The sequence below is a fragment of the Carcharodon carcharias genome, chromosome 6 (assembly GCF_017639515.1).
Source record: "Carcharodon carcharias isolate sCarCar2 chromosome 6, sCarCar2.pri, whole genome shotgun sequence".
Lineage (NCBI taxonomy): Eukaryota > Metazoa > Chordata > Chondrichthyes > Lamniformes > Lamnidae > Carcharodon > Carcharodon carcharias.
This window is the reverse complement of record NC_054472.1, coordinates 138,971,820-138,989,942: the sequence shown is the minus strand read 5'-3', so window position 1 is coordinate 138,989,942 and position 18,123 is coordinate 138,971,820. Positions and strand designations below refer to the sequence as shown.

General features: G+C 41.0%; 1 protein-coding gene across 5 annotated transcripts in view; it reads left to right on the top strand.

Moving 5' to 3' along the window:
* The window catches only part of virma (vir like m6A methyltransferase associated), a 121,738-nt gene that overhangs the window by 14,809 nt on the left and 88,806 nt on the right, over positions 1 to 18,123 (top strand). For 3 of the 5 annotated variants that reach the window (XM_041189289.1, XM_041189287.1, XM_041189284.1), the window contains exons 2-7: positions 5,639 to 5,754; positions 6,059 to 6,145; positions 12,028 to 12,076; positions 13,612 to 13,846; positions 17,287 to 17,406; positions 17,829 to 18,080. In XM_041189289.1, the coding sequence (XP_041045223.1) occupies positions 5,639 to 5,754; positions 6,059 to 6,145; positions 12,028 to 12,076; positions 13,612 to 13,846; positions 17,287 to 17,406; positions 17,829 to 18,080 (859 nt within the window). The remainder of the gene's footprint in view (positions 1 to 5,638; positions 5,755 to 6,058; positions 6,146 to 12,027; positions 12,077 to 13,611; positions 13,847 to 17,286; positions 17,407 to 17,828; positions 18,081 to 18,123) is intronic. The other 2 variants (XM_041189286.1, XM_041189285.1) reach the window with 2 other exon arrangements.

The following is an 18,123-nucleotide window of genomic DNA, read 5'->3' as shown; positions in this document are numbered from 1 at the left end:
GGAGGAATGTCAGGTTGTAAAAGGGTATTCTTTGAACTGTCCCTTTGATTCCCGGATAGGATAGAGTTTGGGGTCTGAAGGATAGCTAATCAGCGTTTCTACATGGATGCAAGGCCCATGTAATTCACATTGCCATGGGGTAAGGTGCAGAGGAAGTCATTGTAATGATAGGGTTACAGGCTTTCACTGAATATCGCAGGCAGGTAGGTTTGTCTGCCAGGGTCCAGAAGAGAGAAAGCAGTTAGAAGCTGAAATTCTCTATGATTAATTGTGCAAGAATGCGGGTGGAAGCTTGTGCTCAGATTGAAAAAAACAAATTCGTAAGGAGGTAAAATAAAACTGGAAGATTCACCTAGCTTGTGGTGGAGGGAGGATCTCCGGTAACACACTCACTGTGAAGGACAGTTCTGGGGTTAAAAGTTACTAGGCTGAGAAAGAAAAAGAACAGAAGCAAACCTTTGGGATCTAAGCATCTTTTCAGACTGATTCTGAGAGAATGTGTTAAAAGTTCTGTTCTGTAGTTAAAGTATAACTTGCCTACAAAAATAGCGTTTAGTCATGAGTGTGTTTAGTCTATTTGTTACAGTAAACATCTTAGAATGTGAAAACTTGTTTTTTGATCCATTCAGTTATTAACTGGAAAATCAAATTTTTAAAAAGTTATTGGTCTCTACAGGGATTGTAACACGTATTTCTTCCTCTGTATCTAATTTGACATTGAATTCACCCATTCTAATTTGTTCCTTCCTCCATTTATTTCTCAATCTTTTAATTTTACTGGCTAAGGAGATACACTGTCCTGTGGTTCAGTAAGGTCTCAGATTCTCTGTTGCCCTTGCTGTGCAGTTATCAGTTCACCTTTCCAGCAACTTTGTGGGCAACTCAATTTTGAATTGAAGGTGCAGGAAGAAGTCTTAGCTAACAGAACACACTGTGAGATGCTCCATTCCAACAAATTCTGGGCCTATGTTTGCTAGTACCAGTAAATTACTCTTATCTACTGTGTTCGCCTGCTTGCTTGTTCATCCTTCGAGGTGAAGATGAACATGTTCATCATCTGGGGTATTTGATAATGTTCCAGTGGGTAATCGCCCAGGCCGATCCGCACTCTGAAGGTTGTGCTGTGAATAGGACAGGATGCCACAGATGAGTGAGTTTTAGATGAGTTGCTGCCTCAGGATTTTCTCTCCTTGCATTTTATCTCTGCCTCAGATGCACTTGCTTTTGATGGAGGCTGCACGCTTTTTATTTGGTTGCCCCAATCTCATATCCTCTATAGAAAATTTGCTTTGGTAAGCGAGTGTCAGACATTATGGCTACATCACCAGCCAAACTCAGTTGTGACATTCTGAATGTTGTGTGGATGTTTGGCATGCCAGCTTGGGTGAGCATCTCAGTGCCTGCTATTTTGTCTTGTTATCAGATCTTCAGAAGCTTCCGAAGGCAGCTCAAGTGAAAGTGATTTGAGCTTCTTGGTACAACTTTGATACACAGTCTAAGTCTCGTGTGAGAAGCAGAGTGGGCAGGACTGTTGCTCTTGCTCTATCTACTTTGTTTGGTAGGCAGACTTACTCCTCTTTGTTCCCACACTGATGTTCAAAGTCTACCGAATATTACACTTGCTTTTGCAATTCTTGCGAGTGTCTCATTGCCAATGTAGAGAGTGTGCTGTCGAGATAAGTGAACTTATCCACTGCAGGCAGGTTCTGGTCATGGACTGAAACCTTGGGTTTGGGATAGGGTTTTCCTGGAGCAGGCTGATACGTTACTTCTCCATGCTGATCATAAGGCTGATCTACTGTGTTATACAGTATAGACTGATGATTAAGTTGCATGATATCCAAATCGAAAAATAGCAGAATTACTAGAGTGCACAGTTAGTAAATGGCTTACTTGTCAGTGAAATGCTTTGTTCTTTAAGAGGAAGTGTACACCACCATACACTAAGATAAAAATTAAATATAAAAGAAATAAATTATTCTCTCGAATTATACTTGTGTGATTTATAATTATGCATCTTCTTACCAGAACAGTGTTGAGTCCTTATGGGGATTTCCAATTTCTTTTTGGATGAGGGGCGGATGCTTTCAAATGGCATCAGCTGGAAGCAGGATGCTGGAAGTGGGCCATTATTAAATAGTGAAAAGCATTTTATATTGCAGAATCACTTCAAAAGCAGCTCAGCACAAATGTTTCAGGGCTGCAGTGCTGTGGAATCCATTTTATTTGTATTGTAGTTGATGCAACAGAAAAATACTTGCAGATGTGCAGTATTTAGTTGCAATTTGTGAGGGAATGTTCTATGTAGGTAGCAAAGTGATGAAAGGTGTCATCAAGAGCGCTATCAAGCGGCACTTACTCAGCAATAATCTGTGCACTGATGCTCTGTTTTGATTCTGTCAGGGTCACTCAGCTCCTGACCTCATTACCAGCTTGGTCCAAACATGGTGAGGTGAGATTGACTGCCCTTGACATCATAACAGCATTTGACTGAGTGTGGCATCAAGGAGCCCTAGTAAAACTGACATCAATGGGAATTCAGGGGAAAACTCTTCACTGGCTGGAGTCATACCTAGCACAAAGGAATCTGGGCCTGGTTATTAGAGGTTGATCATCTCAGTCCTGGGCATCGCTGCAGGAGTTGCTCAGGGTAGTTGTCCTATGGCCACCCATCTTCAGCTGCTTCATCAATTGCCTTCCCTCCATCATAAGATCAGCAGGAGGCATGTTTGCTGGTGATTGCACAATGTTCAGCACCATTTGCAACTCCTCAGATATTGAAGCAATCCATGTTCAAATGCAACAAGACCTGGATGACATTCAGGCTTGGGCAGATGTGTGGCACGAATATTATTTGCCACTTAAGTGCCAGGCATTGACTGGTTCCAACAAAAGAGAAGCTAACCATCTCCTCTTGACATTCAATAGCTTTACCATTGCTGAATCCCCCACTATCAACATCTTGGGGGCTACCAGTGACCAGAAACTGAAATGGTCCAGCTTTATACATACTGTGGCTACAAGAGCCAGTCAGACACTGGGAATTCTGCAGTAAGTAACTCATCTCTTGACTCCTCAAAGCCTGTCCACCATCTACAAGGCACAAATCAGGAGTGTGATTGCCTGGATGAGTGCAGTTTCAACAGCATTCACAAAACTTAACACCATCCAGGACAAAGCAGCCTGCTTGGTTGGCACCCCATCCACCACCTTGAACATTCACTCCCCCCACCACTGGTGCCCCCCCTGGTCATGGTGTGTACCATCTCCAAGATGCACTGCAGCAACTCACCAAGGCTCCTTTGATAGCACCCTCCAAACACACAGGTTCTGAAACCTAGTAGGACAAGGGCAGCAGATACATGGAAACACCATCTGCAGTTCCCCTTCAAGTCATACGCCACCCTGATTTGGAACTATATCATCATTCCTTCACTGTTTTTAGGGTCAAAATCCTGGATCCCCCTAACAGCACTGTGGGTGCACCTGCACCTCATGGACTGCAGTGGTTCAAAAAGGTAGCTCACCACCGCCTTCTCAATGGCAATTAGGAATGGGCAATAAATGCTGGCCTAGCCAGTGACATCCACATCCCAGGAATGAATAAATAAATTTGCAAAAGTCTCCCTGATCTTCAAAACAGCATAAAATCAATTCTTCCACCTTGAACCTCTAGTATTCACCTCCCACTGCACCCACCCCCTCCCCCTCCCCCCGCCACCCTTTGCCAAAATCTTAGGATGGTCATTGGTAATTTATCAGCTGAATTTCTACATATCAGTATAATCACTTGTAATGTTTCCAACTCGAAGTTTAGTTCTTTTTTGAAGGAATGAATTAACTCAGCCTCAACTGATTTTGTCAAGCCTCTTCTAGTTATCTGTCACCATGCAAAATGTTTATTTTGTTCTATGACCTCACCAGGGTTGTTGATTAAAATATTGTTGTGCTTACAGCTGACATCAAATAGCTTGTTTACACTATCTGGTGTTCATAGCATTTTGAAGACTTAAATTGTATTTCTGTTTTGTTTTTGTTATGTGGGCACATAGAACATGCTTTTTCAAATTCAATTTTGGCATGTGGGGGTTGTTAACAAGGTCAGCATTTGTTGTCTATCCCTAATTGCCCTTGAGAAGGTGGTGATGAGCTGCCTTCTTGAACTGCTGCAGTCCATGTGGTGTAGTTACACCCACAATGCTTTTAGGGAGGGAGTTCCAGGATTTTGACCCAGTGGCACTGAAGGAACGGCAATATCATTCCAACTAAGAATGGTGAGTGACTTGGAGGGGAACTTGGACTTTCTGGTGTGGTGTTCCCATTTGTCTGCTGCCCTTGTCCTCCTAGGTGGCAGATGATTTCTTGGAACAACGGTCACCATTTCCTTGTCCAAGTTCTCATTGTTACTCACTATCCAATCTCAAGTGTGGGACTTTCCAAAAATAGGTGATCACATGACTGAGTTAAACCAAATAGATCTTGCATATGTTAGCACAGTTGTCCAACCGGGCTATACACACATATTTCAGCTAATTTGTTTTACTTTCTTGGACAATCATCATCGTCTCCCACAGCCCCAAGCTAAATGATTGGCATCCCTCTGTGAAAGATGATGGGAATGCAGCCTCAGAATTTGGTGAGGTCAGACGAGATTGTCTATGTTCCTTTTGATGGCTGAACAAGCCGATTCTGGAAAGGTAAAGTCTACCACAAGTACCACTCATGAAGTTATCCAAAGCTAAATATTTCATGTTTATGAGCACTGGTCACCTTCAGTAACCCAAATACTCAGTTGTCTTAATAGAGTGCTGTGCAGGCTTTTTAACATCACAGTGGAACCTGACTGTACACTCATTTGGCACCCACAAACCACACTTTCAGCAAGATCTCTGAAGAAGAGTCATACGGACTCAATGTTAACCCTGCTTCTCTCTTCACAGATGCTGCTCAGTTGTTCGAGCACTTTTTGTTTTTATTTCAGATTTCCAGCATCCTCAGTATTTTGCTTTCATCATTCTGGCAAGAGTCACTAGATACTAAACCAAAAGTGGGAGCACTGGCCAAATTTCTTTTCTAGCTCAAGGGCATTAAGATTGTACCTCCTAATTAAGAACAGCTAACTTTGTGTAGACTTGGGATTGAAATTTGAATCTTCCAACATCTGTTGTTTAATTGGGTTCTAAGTACCTCCAAATCTTGGGGAAACAGCTCAGAACACTAAGGAGTTCCCCTGTAATAAATTTTCATCTCAATCAAAGTGAAATGAAGTGAAGGTTAGATGCTTCCTTGATTGGATGAAAACCAAAGTGCAGTGTCCCATCTGTTTGCCCCAATGGCCATCTCAGCAGCTTCTGACTCTTGGGCAGTTGGTGTGTTGCCTAGAGAATTGTTTGCCACATGCTATGGAGTAGAGTGCAATTTTGTATAAAAGATTAAGAAATTTGGATAGCACAGGTGTTTATTTTCATTTTGCTTACAATGTATTACGTGAGAACAGTTGAATGTGTTCCTTCTGTGCACATGTAAATCTTTAATCCCCAGTATGTAACTGTGGGAAAATGTATTTATGTTAAATTTTGGAATTGGTATTTAAATTCAAAAACCTTACTTAGATGTTTTTTATTCTGTTACTTTATAGCAGAATACTCATGTGGATGTAGTTCGCTTTCCTTGCGTGGTTTACATAAATGAAGTTCGTGTCATTCCTCCTGGAGTCAAAGCTCACAATAGCTTGCCTGACAACAGGGCATATGGGTAAGTGAGGGGGAAGGAGAATACCTGTGTGTTTTCTTGAAAGCAATTTAAATCTTTTAGTTTAATTGACAGGTTGTTTGTATCTAAAACACTGAGGTGGCTTGTGATAGTCTTGATTGAGTTACTGTCCTGTTTGACTTAAAATGCTTAATTCTGAATTAATGATATATATGCATGCAAACAGTGCACACGTGTGTACCTATATATTTATTTATATTTATATGTATTTATGTTTATGCTGTAAACTCCCTAGCTTAGAATGTACAGTTTGACCTGACAAATGTAATTGTTTCACTTTGTTCAGGGAGACCTCACCACATGCATTTCAGTTAGACCTGTTTTTCAACAATGTCAGCAAACCAAGTGCACCTGTTTTTGACCGATTAGGAAGGTAAGACTAAAGCTTAAGCCCTGACTCAAGTGTTACAGCACTGTGAAAAATTGTTTCTCTAGTGTAGTTTTTTTTTGCCTTTTATTACGAACTTAGACTGAATTAAACACTGATTACCCTGAGCATTTTTTCCTCCTCATTTTTCTGTGCTTTAAACTGTGTCCCATCTAACCTGTTTGAACCATTATCTGAGCCAAGCTTTACAGTTATTTGTGGATAACTGATTTTAAAAAAGTTTTTTTATTAATTCCTTCCCCTTTCACAACCACATAATTGCATTCCATCCAGCTTAAGAGCACAAGTGGACTGCAGTCTTATGGTTTGGCTTATAAATTTGTGTTGTAACAGGATTCTGTTTTCATAGATCTGTGATCAGATGAGCTTCTATTGGTAGGCAAGCTTAAAACGATATAGAGTCATTGAATTTTACAGCACAGAAAGAGGCCCTTCGGCTCACCATGTCCATGTTGGTCATCAAGCCCCTATTTACTCTAGTCCCATTTTCCAGCACTTTCCCCATAGCCTTGTATGCTATGGCGTTTCAAGTGTTCATTTAAATACTACTTAAATGTTGTAAGGGTTCCCACCTCTACCACCCTTTCAGACAGAAAGTTCCTGATACCTCCCATGCTCTGGGTGAAAAAAATTTTCCTCAAATCCCCTCTAATCCTCCTGCCCCTTACCTTAAATCTATGTCCCCTGATTATTGACCCTTCTGCTAAGGGGAAAAGTTTCTTCCTATCTTCCCTATCTATGCCGCTCATAATTTTGTACACCTCAATCAGGTCCCCCTTCAGCCTTCTCTGCTCTAAAGAAAACAACCCCAACCTATCCCGTCTGTCCTCATAGCTGGAACGCTCCAGTCCAGGCAACATCCTGGTGAATCTCCTCTGCACCCTCCCTAGTTCAATCACATCCTTCCTGTAGTCTAGCAACCAGAACTGCACACAGTACTCCAGATGTCGCCTAACTAATGTTTTGTACATTTCCATCATAACCTCCCTGCTCTTGTATTCTATGCCTTGACTTATAAAGGCAAGAATCCCATATGCCTCCTTAACCACCTTATCTACATGTTCTACTGCCTTCAAGGATCTATGGACATGCACACCAAAGTCCCTCTGATCCTCTGTACTTCCTAGGGGCCTATCATTCATCATGTACTCCCTTGCCTTGTTAGTCCTCCCCAAATGCATCACCTCACACTTTTCAGGATTAAATTCCATTTGCCACTGTTCTGCCCATCTGACCAACCCGTCTATATCGTCTTGTAGCCTAAGGCTTTCCCCCTCGCTATTTATCACACAACCGATGTTCGTGTCATCTGCAAACTTACTGATCATACCTCTTACATTCATGTCTAAACCATTAATGTACACTACAAACAGCAAGGGACACACCACTGAACTCTGCGGTACCCTACTGGACATAGGCTTCCAGTCACAAAAACAACCTTCGACCAACGCATTCTGCCTCTTGCCACTAAGTCAATTTTGGATCCAACTTGCCCTGGATCCCATGGGCTCTCCTTGACCAATCTCCCATGCGAGACTTGTCAAAAGACTTATTGAAGTCCATTTAGACTACATCAACTGCACTACCCTCATCTACACACCTAGTCACTTTCTTGAAAAATTAAAATTTGTCAGACATGATCTCCCCCTGACAAAGCCATGCTGACAATGCTTGATTAATCCTTGCCTTTCCAAATGGAGATTAATTCTGTCCCTCAGAATTTTTTCCAAAAGTTTCCCTACCACTGATGTTAGACTCACTGGCCTATAGTTCCCTGGTTTATCCCTACCATCCTTCTTGAATAACGCTACCACATTGTCTGTCCTCCAGTCCTCTGGCAGCTTTCCTGTGGCCAGAGAGGATTTGAAAATTAATGTCAGGGCCCCTGCAGTCTCCTCCTTTGCCTCCCACAGCAGCCTGGGATACATCTCATCTGGGCCTGAGGATTTAATGGGCTTTTAAGCCCATTAAAACCGCTAATAACTCCAGCCTCACAATGCTAATTTGTTCAAGTATATCACAGTCCCTCTTCCCTGATTTCTATATCTACATCGTCCTTCTCTATAGTGAATACAGATGCAAAGTACTCATTTAAAAGCTCATCAACAACTTTTGGTTCCTCACACCAATTGCCACTTTGGTCCCTAATGGGCCCTCCTCCCTTTCCCTGGTTATCCTCTTGCCCCTAACATACATATAAAAAGCCTATGGATTCTCCTATATTTTACCTGTAAGTGCTTTTTCATGCCCCTCTTTGCTCTCCTAATTTCTTTTTTAAGTAACCCCCTACGCTCTATACTTTTTTAGGGCTTCCGCTGTTTTGAGCCCTCGGTATCTACCATAAGATTCCCTTTATTTCCTTATCCAATCCTGTACATTCCTTGACATCCAGGGTTCCCTAGACTTGTGGGTCCCACCCTTCATCTTTACAGGAACATGTTAGCCCTGCACTCTCGCTATTTCCTTTGTGAATGACTCCCTCTGCTCTGATGTAGATTTTCCTACAAGTAGTTGCACCCAGTCCTCTTTGGCCAGATCCTGTATTATCATATTAAAATCGACTTCCCCTATTTCAGAACCTTTATTTCTGGTCCATTTCTGTCCTTTTCCATAACTACCTTCGGTCTTACTGAGTGGTCACTATCACTGAAATGCTTCCCCACTGACACTTCTACTTGCTCAGCTTCGTTGCCTAAAATAGGTCCAGCAACAACTCCTGTCTTGTAGGACTTTCTACGTGCTGGTTTACAAAGCTCTTCTGGATACGTCATAAGAATTTCGTCCCCTCTAAGCCTCTCACGCTTTGTCTGTCATAGTTAATATTGGGGAAGTTATTATTAGCCTATTATGTTTGCACTTCTCTGAGATTTGCCTACATATCTACCCTTCTATCTCTCCCTGACTGTTTGGGAGTCTATAGTACACTCCCAGCAATGTGATTGCCCCCTTTTTGTTAAGTCTATCATATGGCCTCATTTAAGGAACCTTGTAAGATATCATCCCTCCCCATTGCAGTAATTAACTCCTTGATCAATATTGCGACCCCATCTCCCCTTTTACACACCTCCCGCCCCTGTCTCATTTGAAGATTCTGTACCTTGGAATATTGAGCTGCCAGTCCTGCCCATCCTTCAACCATGTCTCCATGATAGCAATGATATCATATCCCCATGTGTTAATCAACACTCTCAAATTATCTTACTCAATATTCCTTGCATTAAAACAAATGCCATCCAACATTGCCATGCTCCCTTGTGCCTTAACTGGACTGTAGACACTCTGCCTTGCAGACTGACTTGGTTTTTCTTCTATACTTGCCTGTGCATCATCCTCTGCTTATATCTCTACTCCGTATCCCAACCCCCTGCCAAATTAGTTTAAACCCCACCAACTGAACTAGCAAATCCCTTGCAAGGATGTTGGTCCCGTTCTGGTTCAGGTGCAACCCGTCAGGCTTGTACAAGTCCCACCTTCCCTAGAAGCGGACCCAGTGTTCCAGGATCTAAAGCCCTCCCTCCTGCACCAACTCTTCAGCCACACATTCATCTGCTCAATCCGCATATTCTTATACTCACTAGCACGTGACACCATGAGTAATTCAGAGATTACAAGCTTTGAGGTCCTGCTTTTCAATCTGCTGCCAAGCTTCCTAAATTCCTGTTCCAGCAGCTCATCCCTCTTTCTAACTATGTCATTGGTACCAGGGTGAACCACGATCTCTGACAGTTTGCCATCCCCCAGCATTCTGCAGCCCTGCAGCCATTCAGTGACATCCTTGACCGTGGCCTCTGGGAGGCTCCTATCTTTCACAAAAAACGGAATTTTCATTTGCCCCAGAATCACTGGGTATTTTGCACTTTTAACTGGAAAGTCACAAGTGTATTTTATTACTTAAGGGGTCTTTTTACTCCAAGGAGTTTATGTGCACAGTTATAGAGTAACATCACAGCCAGATCTTCCTGCCTCAAAAAAATGCTTTGTTAGACTTCTGGAAAAGTTTGATAATGGGATACAGTGAAGCCCAATTACGTGATCCATAAATACCCCACTTGTTAAAACTGTCTCCACAGTTTTATGATTCCATTGACTTACATGAATTGTATAGCCTGTTAAAATGTATTAAGCAAAGAGAGCAATTTAATTTTAGAACAGTCTTCATTGTTACAGGGTTTTTGTTTGCTTTTTATCTCTGCCTGTTGTATTTCAGTCAGCTGTGGCATTCAAATGACGTGCAGCCAAGTACATCCAGCCATCCTTAGTCAATTCATCACCTAACACGGTCCTGATTTTTACCTTCCATTTGTTGTAACCTCCATATGGTGTCTTCTCATTGCTTTCAGTAGGGATAAGTAGCATTGCAAAGTGTAGTTGGGTGCGAGGACAAAGAAAATTAACCTGCACATGTTGCTATGGCATCACTTCAAATAGCCTATTTAAACGTTCACCATGCCCAAATAGCTAGAAAATGAATTTTGCAGAAAAAAGATACTCTTTTTGTCGAAGCTTTTCGTCTTGCACTCAATCAGGATAATTTGCAAGAAAGTTTCAATGTCAGGGGAAACAGCAGATTTATAACTCTATGAAAAGACAGTGCTGATTGGTTCACTACTGGACTCTCATTGGTAGAGGTATTGCCAAGAAGAATGCATCTGGGATGGTGATTGACACTTAACTGCCAAATGTTTTTTTGGAATTTAAACCAGGCAGCTTGACACTGATTGGTCAAGAAATTGCCCTGGGGAATGAACCAGCGAATGGCTGTCACTTATTTTGTTTAGTTGAAACAGGTGCAATGTGTGTATTAGTTCTTTCTGTCTGCAAAGAACAGGGCCTTTTGTATTAATATATGTAGCTTCCAGTACACGTAAATGTGCCACACTGCAAACTTGACTGACAATCTTAAATTGGTTGTCAGTGTGATTCTTAGCTTCCTGAGGATTACTTAGCAAATATTGTCCAATCGTGGAATCACATCTAATGTTGGAACTGTATTTTGAGTTTTGCAAGCACGGGATGGTTGGGTACGGTCCATACCTTGCCCGTTGCGAACAGCAGAAGGGACAGACAGCATACATATTTAGCATCACACTGGCACTGAAATTCATAGAACACATTTCTCATTTGTGTGACAGGCAGAACGTCTTTTTGGCTTGATGGCGGCATCCTGTTAGTGGCGAATACCACTCGTGTTGCTACTGCATAGTAGCAGTGTGAAACAGCCAGCTTCATCTGTTGCTCAAAGCTTTGAGATACCTTGCCCTTCCAGAGTAATCTGAGGTAGCAACGGGTGAAGCTGGCTGTTTCATACTGCTGCTATGCAGTTGCAAAACAACACTGGTATTTTCTTGCAAATTGTCCTGACGAGTGCAAGACGAAAAGCTTGGACAAAAACAAATGTCTCTTTTATTTTCAGTAATACTCAAGTTATGTACTATCAAACGACTAACAGTGACTGTCATAACTATCCACTTTCAGTGTCCTTCCTGTTGCCTAGCTGAGATTGACTAACTTACTGTGGGCTAGCAAGTGAATCTGTGCCTTCCTGATCCCTATAGGGAGGAATACGTGGCACATTTGCCTTCTCAAGTATAAGAAAAGTAATATTTTTACGATTTTTACAGTGAAATCACATGTATTTTGTGAATGATTAATAAAAGGAGCAATAAACTTTGTGGAGACAATGTTTGAACTTCCAAATTGAGCATTGAAAATTCAAAAATAATTGAAATGTGGAACCAATTTGGTGAGCTGATTGTGTATTCAAGAAGTCTTATCCAATGGGATTGTTTTGTTGATGCATCTTGGGTAAGCAATTTAGTGAAGCAGCATTTTAAAGGAATTATCTTTGATTTCTTATTTTTCCTTAGCCTTGATTATGATGAAAATGCATCTATTATTTTTAGACCAAACAATAAGGTAAGAATTTTTGCAGTGTATATTGTATTTTGTGGTGTGCAAGTGCTTTTATTATTTGTGTGCAGTTTGCCTTGATAATCCTCCCTTTATTTAGTAATTTAGTAACACGTTTTTCTTCTGTTTTAAATTACTTGCATTGTCAGTGAATGCATGAGGCGGTAATCTGCCTTGGCTGCTAAATTGGTTACTTGATCTCTACATGATTTGTTCTCCTTTTTATTTTCAGATAATTCGGATATCTTTCAGATAACCGTAGGGGATATATTTGTACAGAACCAGTTAAATTTCCCTTTCCCATGCATCAATTTTAATTAAAAACCATTAATAATTATATTGCTTGCCATTTTATCTGTATATCATCACAAATTGATGTAATGTTTATTTAGTTGTTCCAAAATGTTTGTTGTGTGGATAACAAGAAGTTGGCAAAGCATGCTGAACTCAAATCAGTCATCAAACCCTGAGCAGTAGCTGATGCCCCATTATTGTGTTTCAAACATGTTTAGAACAAAAATAAAAACAGAAAATGCTGGAAATACTCAGCAGGTTATGGCAGCATCTGTGGAGAGAAACAGTTAATGTTTCATCAGAGCTGGGAAAAGTTAGAGATGTAATAGATTTTGAGCAAGAGATGGGTGGGACAAGGACAAATGGAAGGCCTGTGATAGTGTGAAAGTCAGGAGCGATTGAATGACAGTAGAGTTAGTCTTCCAGGGCCAAAGGGAATGGTGATGGGACAAGAAAAAAAACATTTTATGCAGCTTATGTGTTCTCCCCTACATTGGGGAGACCAAATACAGATTGGGTGACAGCTTTGCCGAACACCTCCATTCAGTCCACGAGCATGACCCTGAGCTTCCAGTACCATGTCATTTTAACTCACCACCTTGTTTTTCACTGACATTTCTGTCCTCTGCCTACTGCACTGTTCCAGTGAAGCTCAAGGTAAGTTTAAGGGACAGCAACTCTTCTTTTGATTAGGTACTTTTCCAGCCTTCCAGACTCAACATGGAATTCAACAATTTCAGACCATGATCTTTACTCCATTTTGTTTCCTTTTCTTTGCTTGTTTTCTTTTTATTTCAGCCAGCAGCACATCTGCCCCAGACAGATCTCTTGGGTTTCTTTGTTTTTTTTCTTGCCCCATCACCATTCCCTTTGGCCCTGGAAGACTAACTCTTCTGTCATTCAATCTGTCCTGATCTTCACCCTATCACAGATCTTCCTTTTGCCCTTGTCCCACCCATCCCTTGCTCAAAATCTATTGCACCCCTAGCTTTTCCTAGTTCTGCTGCAAGGTCATCGACCTGAAACATTAACTTCGTTTTGTTCTCCACGGATGCTGCCATAACCAGCTGAGTCCTTCCAGCTTTTTCTGTTTTTATTTTAGAGTTCCCGTATTCTGTTTTTCGACTTAGGTTTAGAACAAGAGGTGGGCTGTAGCTTTGCTCAGGCAGTGCTCTTGGGTGATTCCAAAGTTTAGCTGCTCTTCTCAGTTTAATTTTCAACATTGTTTTCTTAATTACTTACCATAGGTTAATACAGACGGAATTGTCCTGAGAGGTTGGTACAATTGTCTGACCTTGGCTATTTATGGAACTGTAGACCGAGTGATAAATCATGACCGAGATTCCCCTCCTCCACCTCCACCACCTCCCCCTCCACCACAACAGCAGCAACAACAACAACAGCAGCAGCAACAACTTCAGCAGCAACAACATCAGCTGCAGCAGCAACAACAACCATCTCTTAAAAGGAGCATAAAACATGGTGAGTGTTGATATTGAACAGCAGAAGAATGTGGGCTGCATTAACATTGATGCTAACAATGATGGCTTAGAAGGTGGATGCATTGTGTGATGTGGTGCTGAGGCAGTTTGATACATAGCTCAGGTTTTGATTCTTGGTTCGTGGTGAGTGAACTGATTTGCTTTAATGGCAATGAGAAGGGATGCAGTAGATGGTTTCAGTGTCTCTGAGCTATGAGGTGGAAAGAAAAATCTGCCAGCATTTGAATTTCTGATAACCTTTCAATGATTGCTGCTGAAGATACACATTTGCGGGTTAGTAGCAAAGGATCCAACAAAGTGCTTAAATCCCATCTCAGAAGATCCCCCCTCCCCCTCTCACCATCGTGACATTTCCATTAGATTAGCTGTCCTTTGAATAGGGCTGCTAATTAATGCCAAATTGAATAGTTTTCTGTTATATTGTAGTTCTCACGGATGAGCAGCTGATTGAAGCTACCAAACCTCATTTCACATTGTGCCTTTATGGAGAGAGAAGTTTCATTACGTCAGTGTCACCTGGATTCAAATTCCAGAACTGAAATAACTGTGCTGTAACACACTGCAAAAGCTCCCAGTAAATAAGTAAAGATTTACTTCTATGCACCAAGGTGGCATGTGTGAAAATCAGATCTTCCATTTTAAAGGCATATCCAGTTGAAGGGCTTATGCATGGAATCTGGGAGTTACTGGGACAGTGGGGAGGGACAGTGGGGAGATGGTGGCATAGTGGTAATGTCCCTGGACTAGTAATCCAGAGCCCAGGCTAATGCTTCGGATACATAGGTTCAAATCCCACCTTGGCAGCTGATGGAATTTAAATTCAATGAATGTGGAATTGAAAGCTGGTCTCTATAATGGTGACCATGAAACGATCATCAATTGTTGTAAAAACCCATCTGATTCTCTAATGCCATCCTTATCTGGCCTGGCCTACATGTGACTCCAGACCACAGTAATGTGGTTGACTCTTAATTGCCCTCTGAAATGGATCAGCAAGCTACTCAATTCAAGGGCAATTAGGGATGGGCAGCAAATGCAGACCTTGCCAGCGACACCCACATCCCATGGAAGAATAAAGAGAAAAAAGAGATTTCAAATGACATTGGGCTGAGATTTCACAGGCTGTGTTTGTGTCAGTGTAAAGTTTTAGGGAAGAAAAGCGCTATTTTAGTTATTTTTTCTTAATCTGTTAGGGTTCATATAAAGATTTAACAAATATAAGGCTATATTAGGTTGCCATTTATCCTTTCAAATAAAAGGATGAATAAAGCAAGATTTTTGCCCTTCCTCTGAGTCTGGTCTTAGACATTGCTTCTCGTTGTGATCTGAATGCACCAGAATCACACTGGCTGAAAAGAGCCAATCCAGGGTACATTGTGGTCCCTTTCTTTTTATAATGTGTTCGGCAAAAGGGTCATCGATTGAAGAGAATTTATCTTTATGACCTGTTGGTTGGAAAGAATGGACATTATATATGGAGTGGAGTTTCGTTCAAAGGAAAATAATTGCTTCTGAGAGCTGACAAGTACCCTGGTCCTGATGGACTTCATCCTAGGGTTTTAAAAGAAGTGGCTAGTGAGATAGTTGATGCATTGGTTTTAATTTTCCAAATTCCCTAGATTCGAGGAAGGTTCCATTAGATTGGAAAATAGCGAATGTAACTCCTTTATTCAAAAGGGAGGGAGACGGAAAGCAGGCCCATTAGCTTAACATCTGTCAGAGGGAAAATGTTAGAAGCTATTGTTAAAGACATTATAGCAGGGCACGTAGAAAAATTCAGGGTAATCAGACAGAGGTAACATTGTTTTATTAGAAGGAAATCATGTTTAACCAATTTATTGGAGTTCTTTGAAGAAGTAACATGTATTGTGGATAATGGAAACTGGCAGGTATAGTGTACTTAGATTTCCAGAAGGCATTTGGTAAGGTGCCACATCAAAGATTATTGCGGAAAATGAAATCTCATGGTGTAGGGGGTAACATGTTGGCATAGATAGAAGATTGGCTAGCTAACAGGAAGCAGAGTAGGCATAAATGGGTCATTTTATGATTGGCAAGATGTAATGAATGATGTGTCACAGGGATTAGTGCTGGGGCCTCAACTTTTTGCAATTCATAGAAATGACTTGAATGGAATGACTGAAGGTATGGTCGCTAAATTTGCTGATGATACAAGGTTAGGTAGGAAGGGACATAAGGAGGCTACAAAGAGATAAAGATAGGTTAAGTGAGTGGGCAAAGGTCTGGCAAATGGAGTAGAATGTGGGAAAATGTGAAATTGTTCATTTTGGCAGTAAGAATAGAAAAAGAAGCATATTATCTAAATGGTGAAGGATTGCAGAGCTCTGAGATGTAGAGGGATCTGGGTATCCTAGTGCATGAATTGCAAAAGGTTAGTACGCAGCTTCTGCAAGTAATTAGGAAAACTAATAGAATGTTATTGTTTATTGTGAGAGCAATTGACTACAAAAGGAGAGAGGGCATGCTTCAGTTATGCATGGCATTGGTGAGACCACGTGGGGAACTGTGTACAGTACTTGTCTCCTTATTTAAGGAAGGATGTAAATCTGTTGCAAGCAGTTCAGAGAAGGTTTACTGGACTAATACCTGGAAAGGCTGGACAGGCTATGCTTGTATCTGCTGAAGTTTAGAAGAATAAGAGACGACTTGATTGAAACATAAGATCCTGAGGGGTCTTGACAGGGTGGATGTGGAGACGATGTTTCCTCTGGTGGGAGAATTGGACTAGGGGTCACTGTTTCAAAATAAGGGGTCACCCATTTAAGACAGAGATGAGAATTTTTTTCTCCTAGAGCGTCATGAGTCTTTGCAACTCTCTTCCTGAAAAGGTGATAGAAGCAGAGTCTTCGAATATCTATAAGGCACAGGTAGATAGATTCTTAATAAGCAAGGGGATGAAAGGTTATCTGGGGTAGGCAGAAATGTGGAGTTGCGATTGCAAACAGATCAGCCGTGATCTTATTGAATGACGGAGCACACTCAAGGGGCCAAGTGGCTTATTTCTGCTCTTATTTCGTATGTTCCTATGTACCTTAATGAGTAATATTCTATTTGGCACTTTTAATTTATCCGCCTGAAGTTCAAATTTTCTTCCCTAGACTTGCATGTGTGCTAGCTGCAGATTGAGAAGTTTTTCCTGCATCACCTCTCATGAAAAAATATTATTAGAGGATCATAGTAAGATTTATTTTAAAGAAATGTAGACTTTGACTTATGCATGCTGTATTCAGTTACAATGGCACAGGTTTTGTAAACTGTCTCAGCTGTTTTCAGGTTTACAATGTTTCAGTAGTAAACTTTTAATAGAAACTGGTTATTTGAGGCCATTGAACGTTTAAGTGTCAAAATATTTCTATTTTGTTTTAACCTTTGTTTTTCCAAAAACATTTGTCTTTTTAGATTGGGATAAAGAAGATCAATACAATGAAAACCCTCCAAGACCACAGCCAAGGGGACCTCGAACACCTCCAGGTCCTCCTCCACCTGATGATGATGAAGAAGAGACACTGCCTCAAACCAGTAAATTGTTTTTTTTTAACACATGCCATTGTACTTGTCTTATGAGTTCAAATCCTATTCTAGGATGTGCTGCCATACAATGTTGAAAATTAAGGAGAGGATTTTGACCCCCAATTGGGAGCAAACTCTGAATTTATATTGGATTTTTAGTTTGAGTGACAGATTTGTTAAATGCGCAGCCCTCCTAAATGCGTATGTTTAGCTAGCAAAAAAAGGTACTTTGAATTGATGTCAGTGGATAATGTTCATGCATATCTGTAGCAAAAGCTAAATAAATGTTTACAACAGAATCTCTTTTATACCATGAAATTCAAGGAAGGTATGCAACAAACATTGTAGTATTTGTCAAAAATACAGTTTTGAAATTAAGACCAAGATATAAGGTATCACTAATGGCTAAATTCAATGGTTTATTATTTCAGTGACTGTGGATAAAGCGGATGAAAGTGAACGCAGAGAGGATTATTTTGAGCCCATTTCTCCAGATCGTTCTTCCAATCACCAGGAGGCACAGTTTACTGATGGTGAGGAAGAGGAAGAGCCTCCAGAGGAGGAAGAGGAAGATGAGGAGGAAGATGCTGAAGTAGAGGAGGAAGATGAAGATGGGCACACTGTGGAAAGCATTGAAGAAGAAGATGATGATGTAGAAGAGGAGCCAGGAGAAGAAGTTGATGGTATGTGCAATCTTGTTTGTAAAAATTACAAAATGGTACAAAT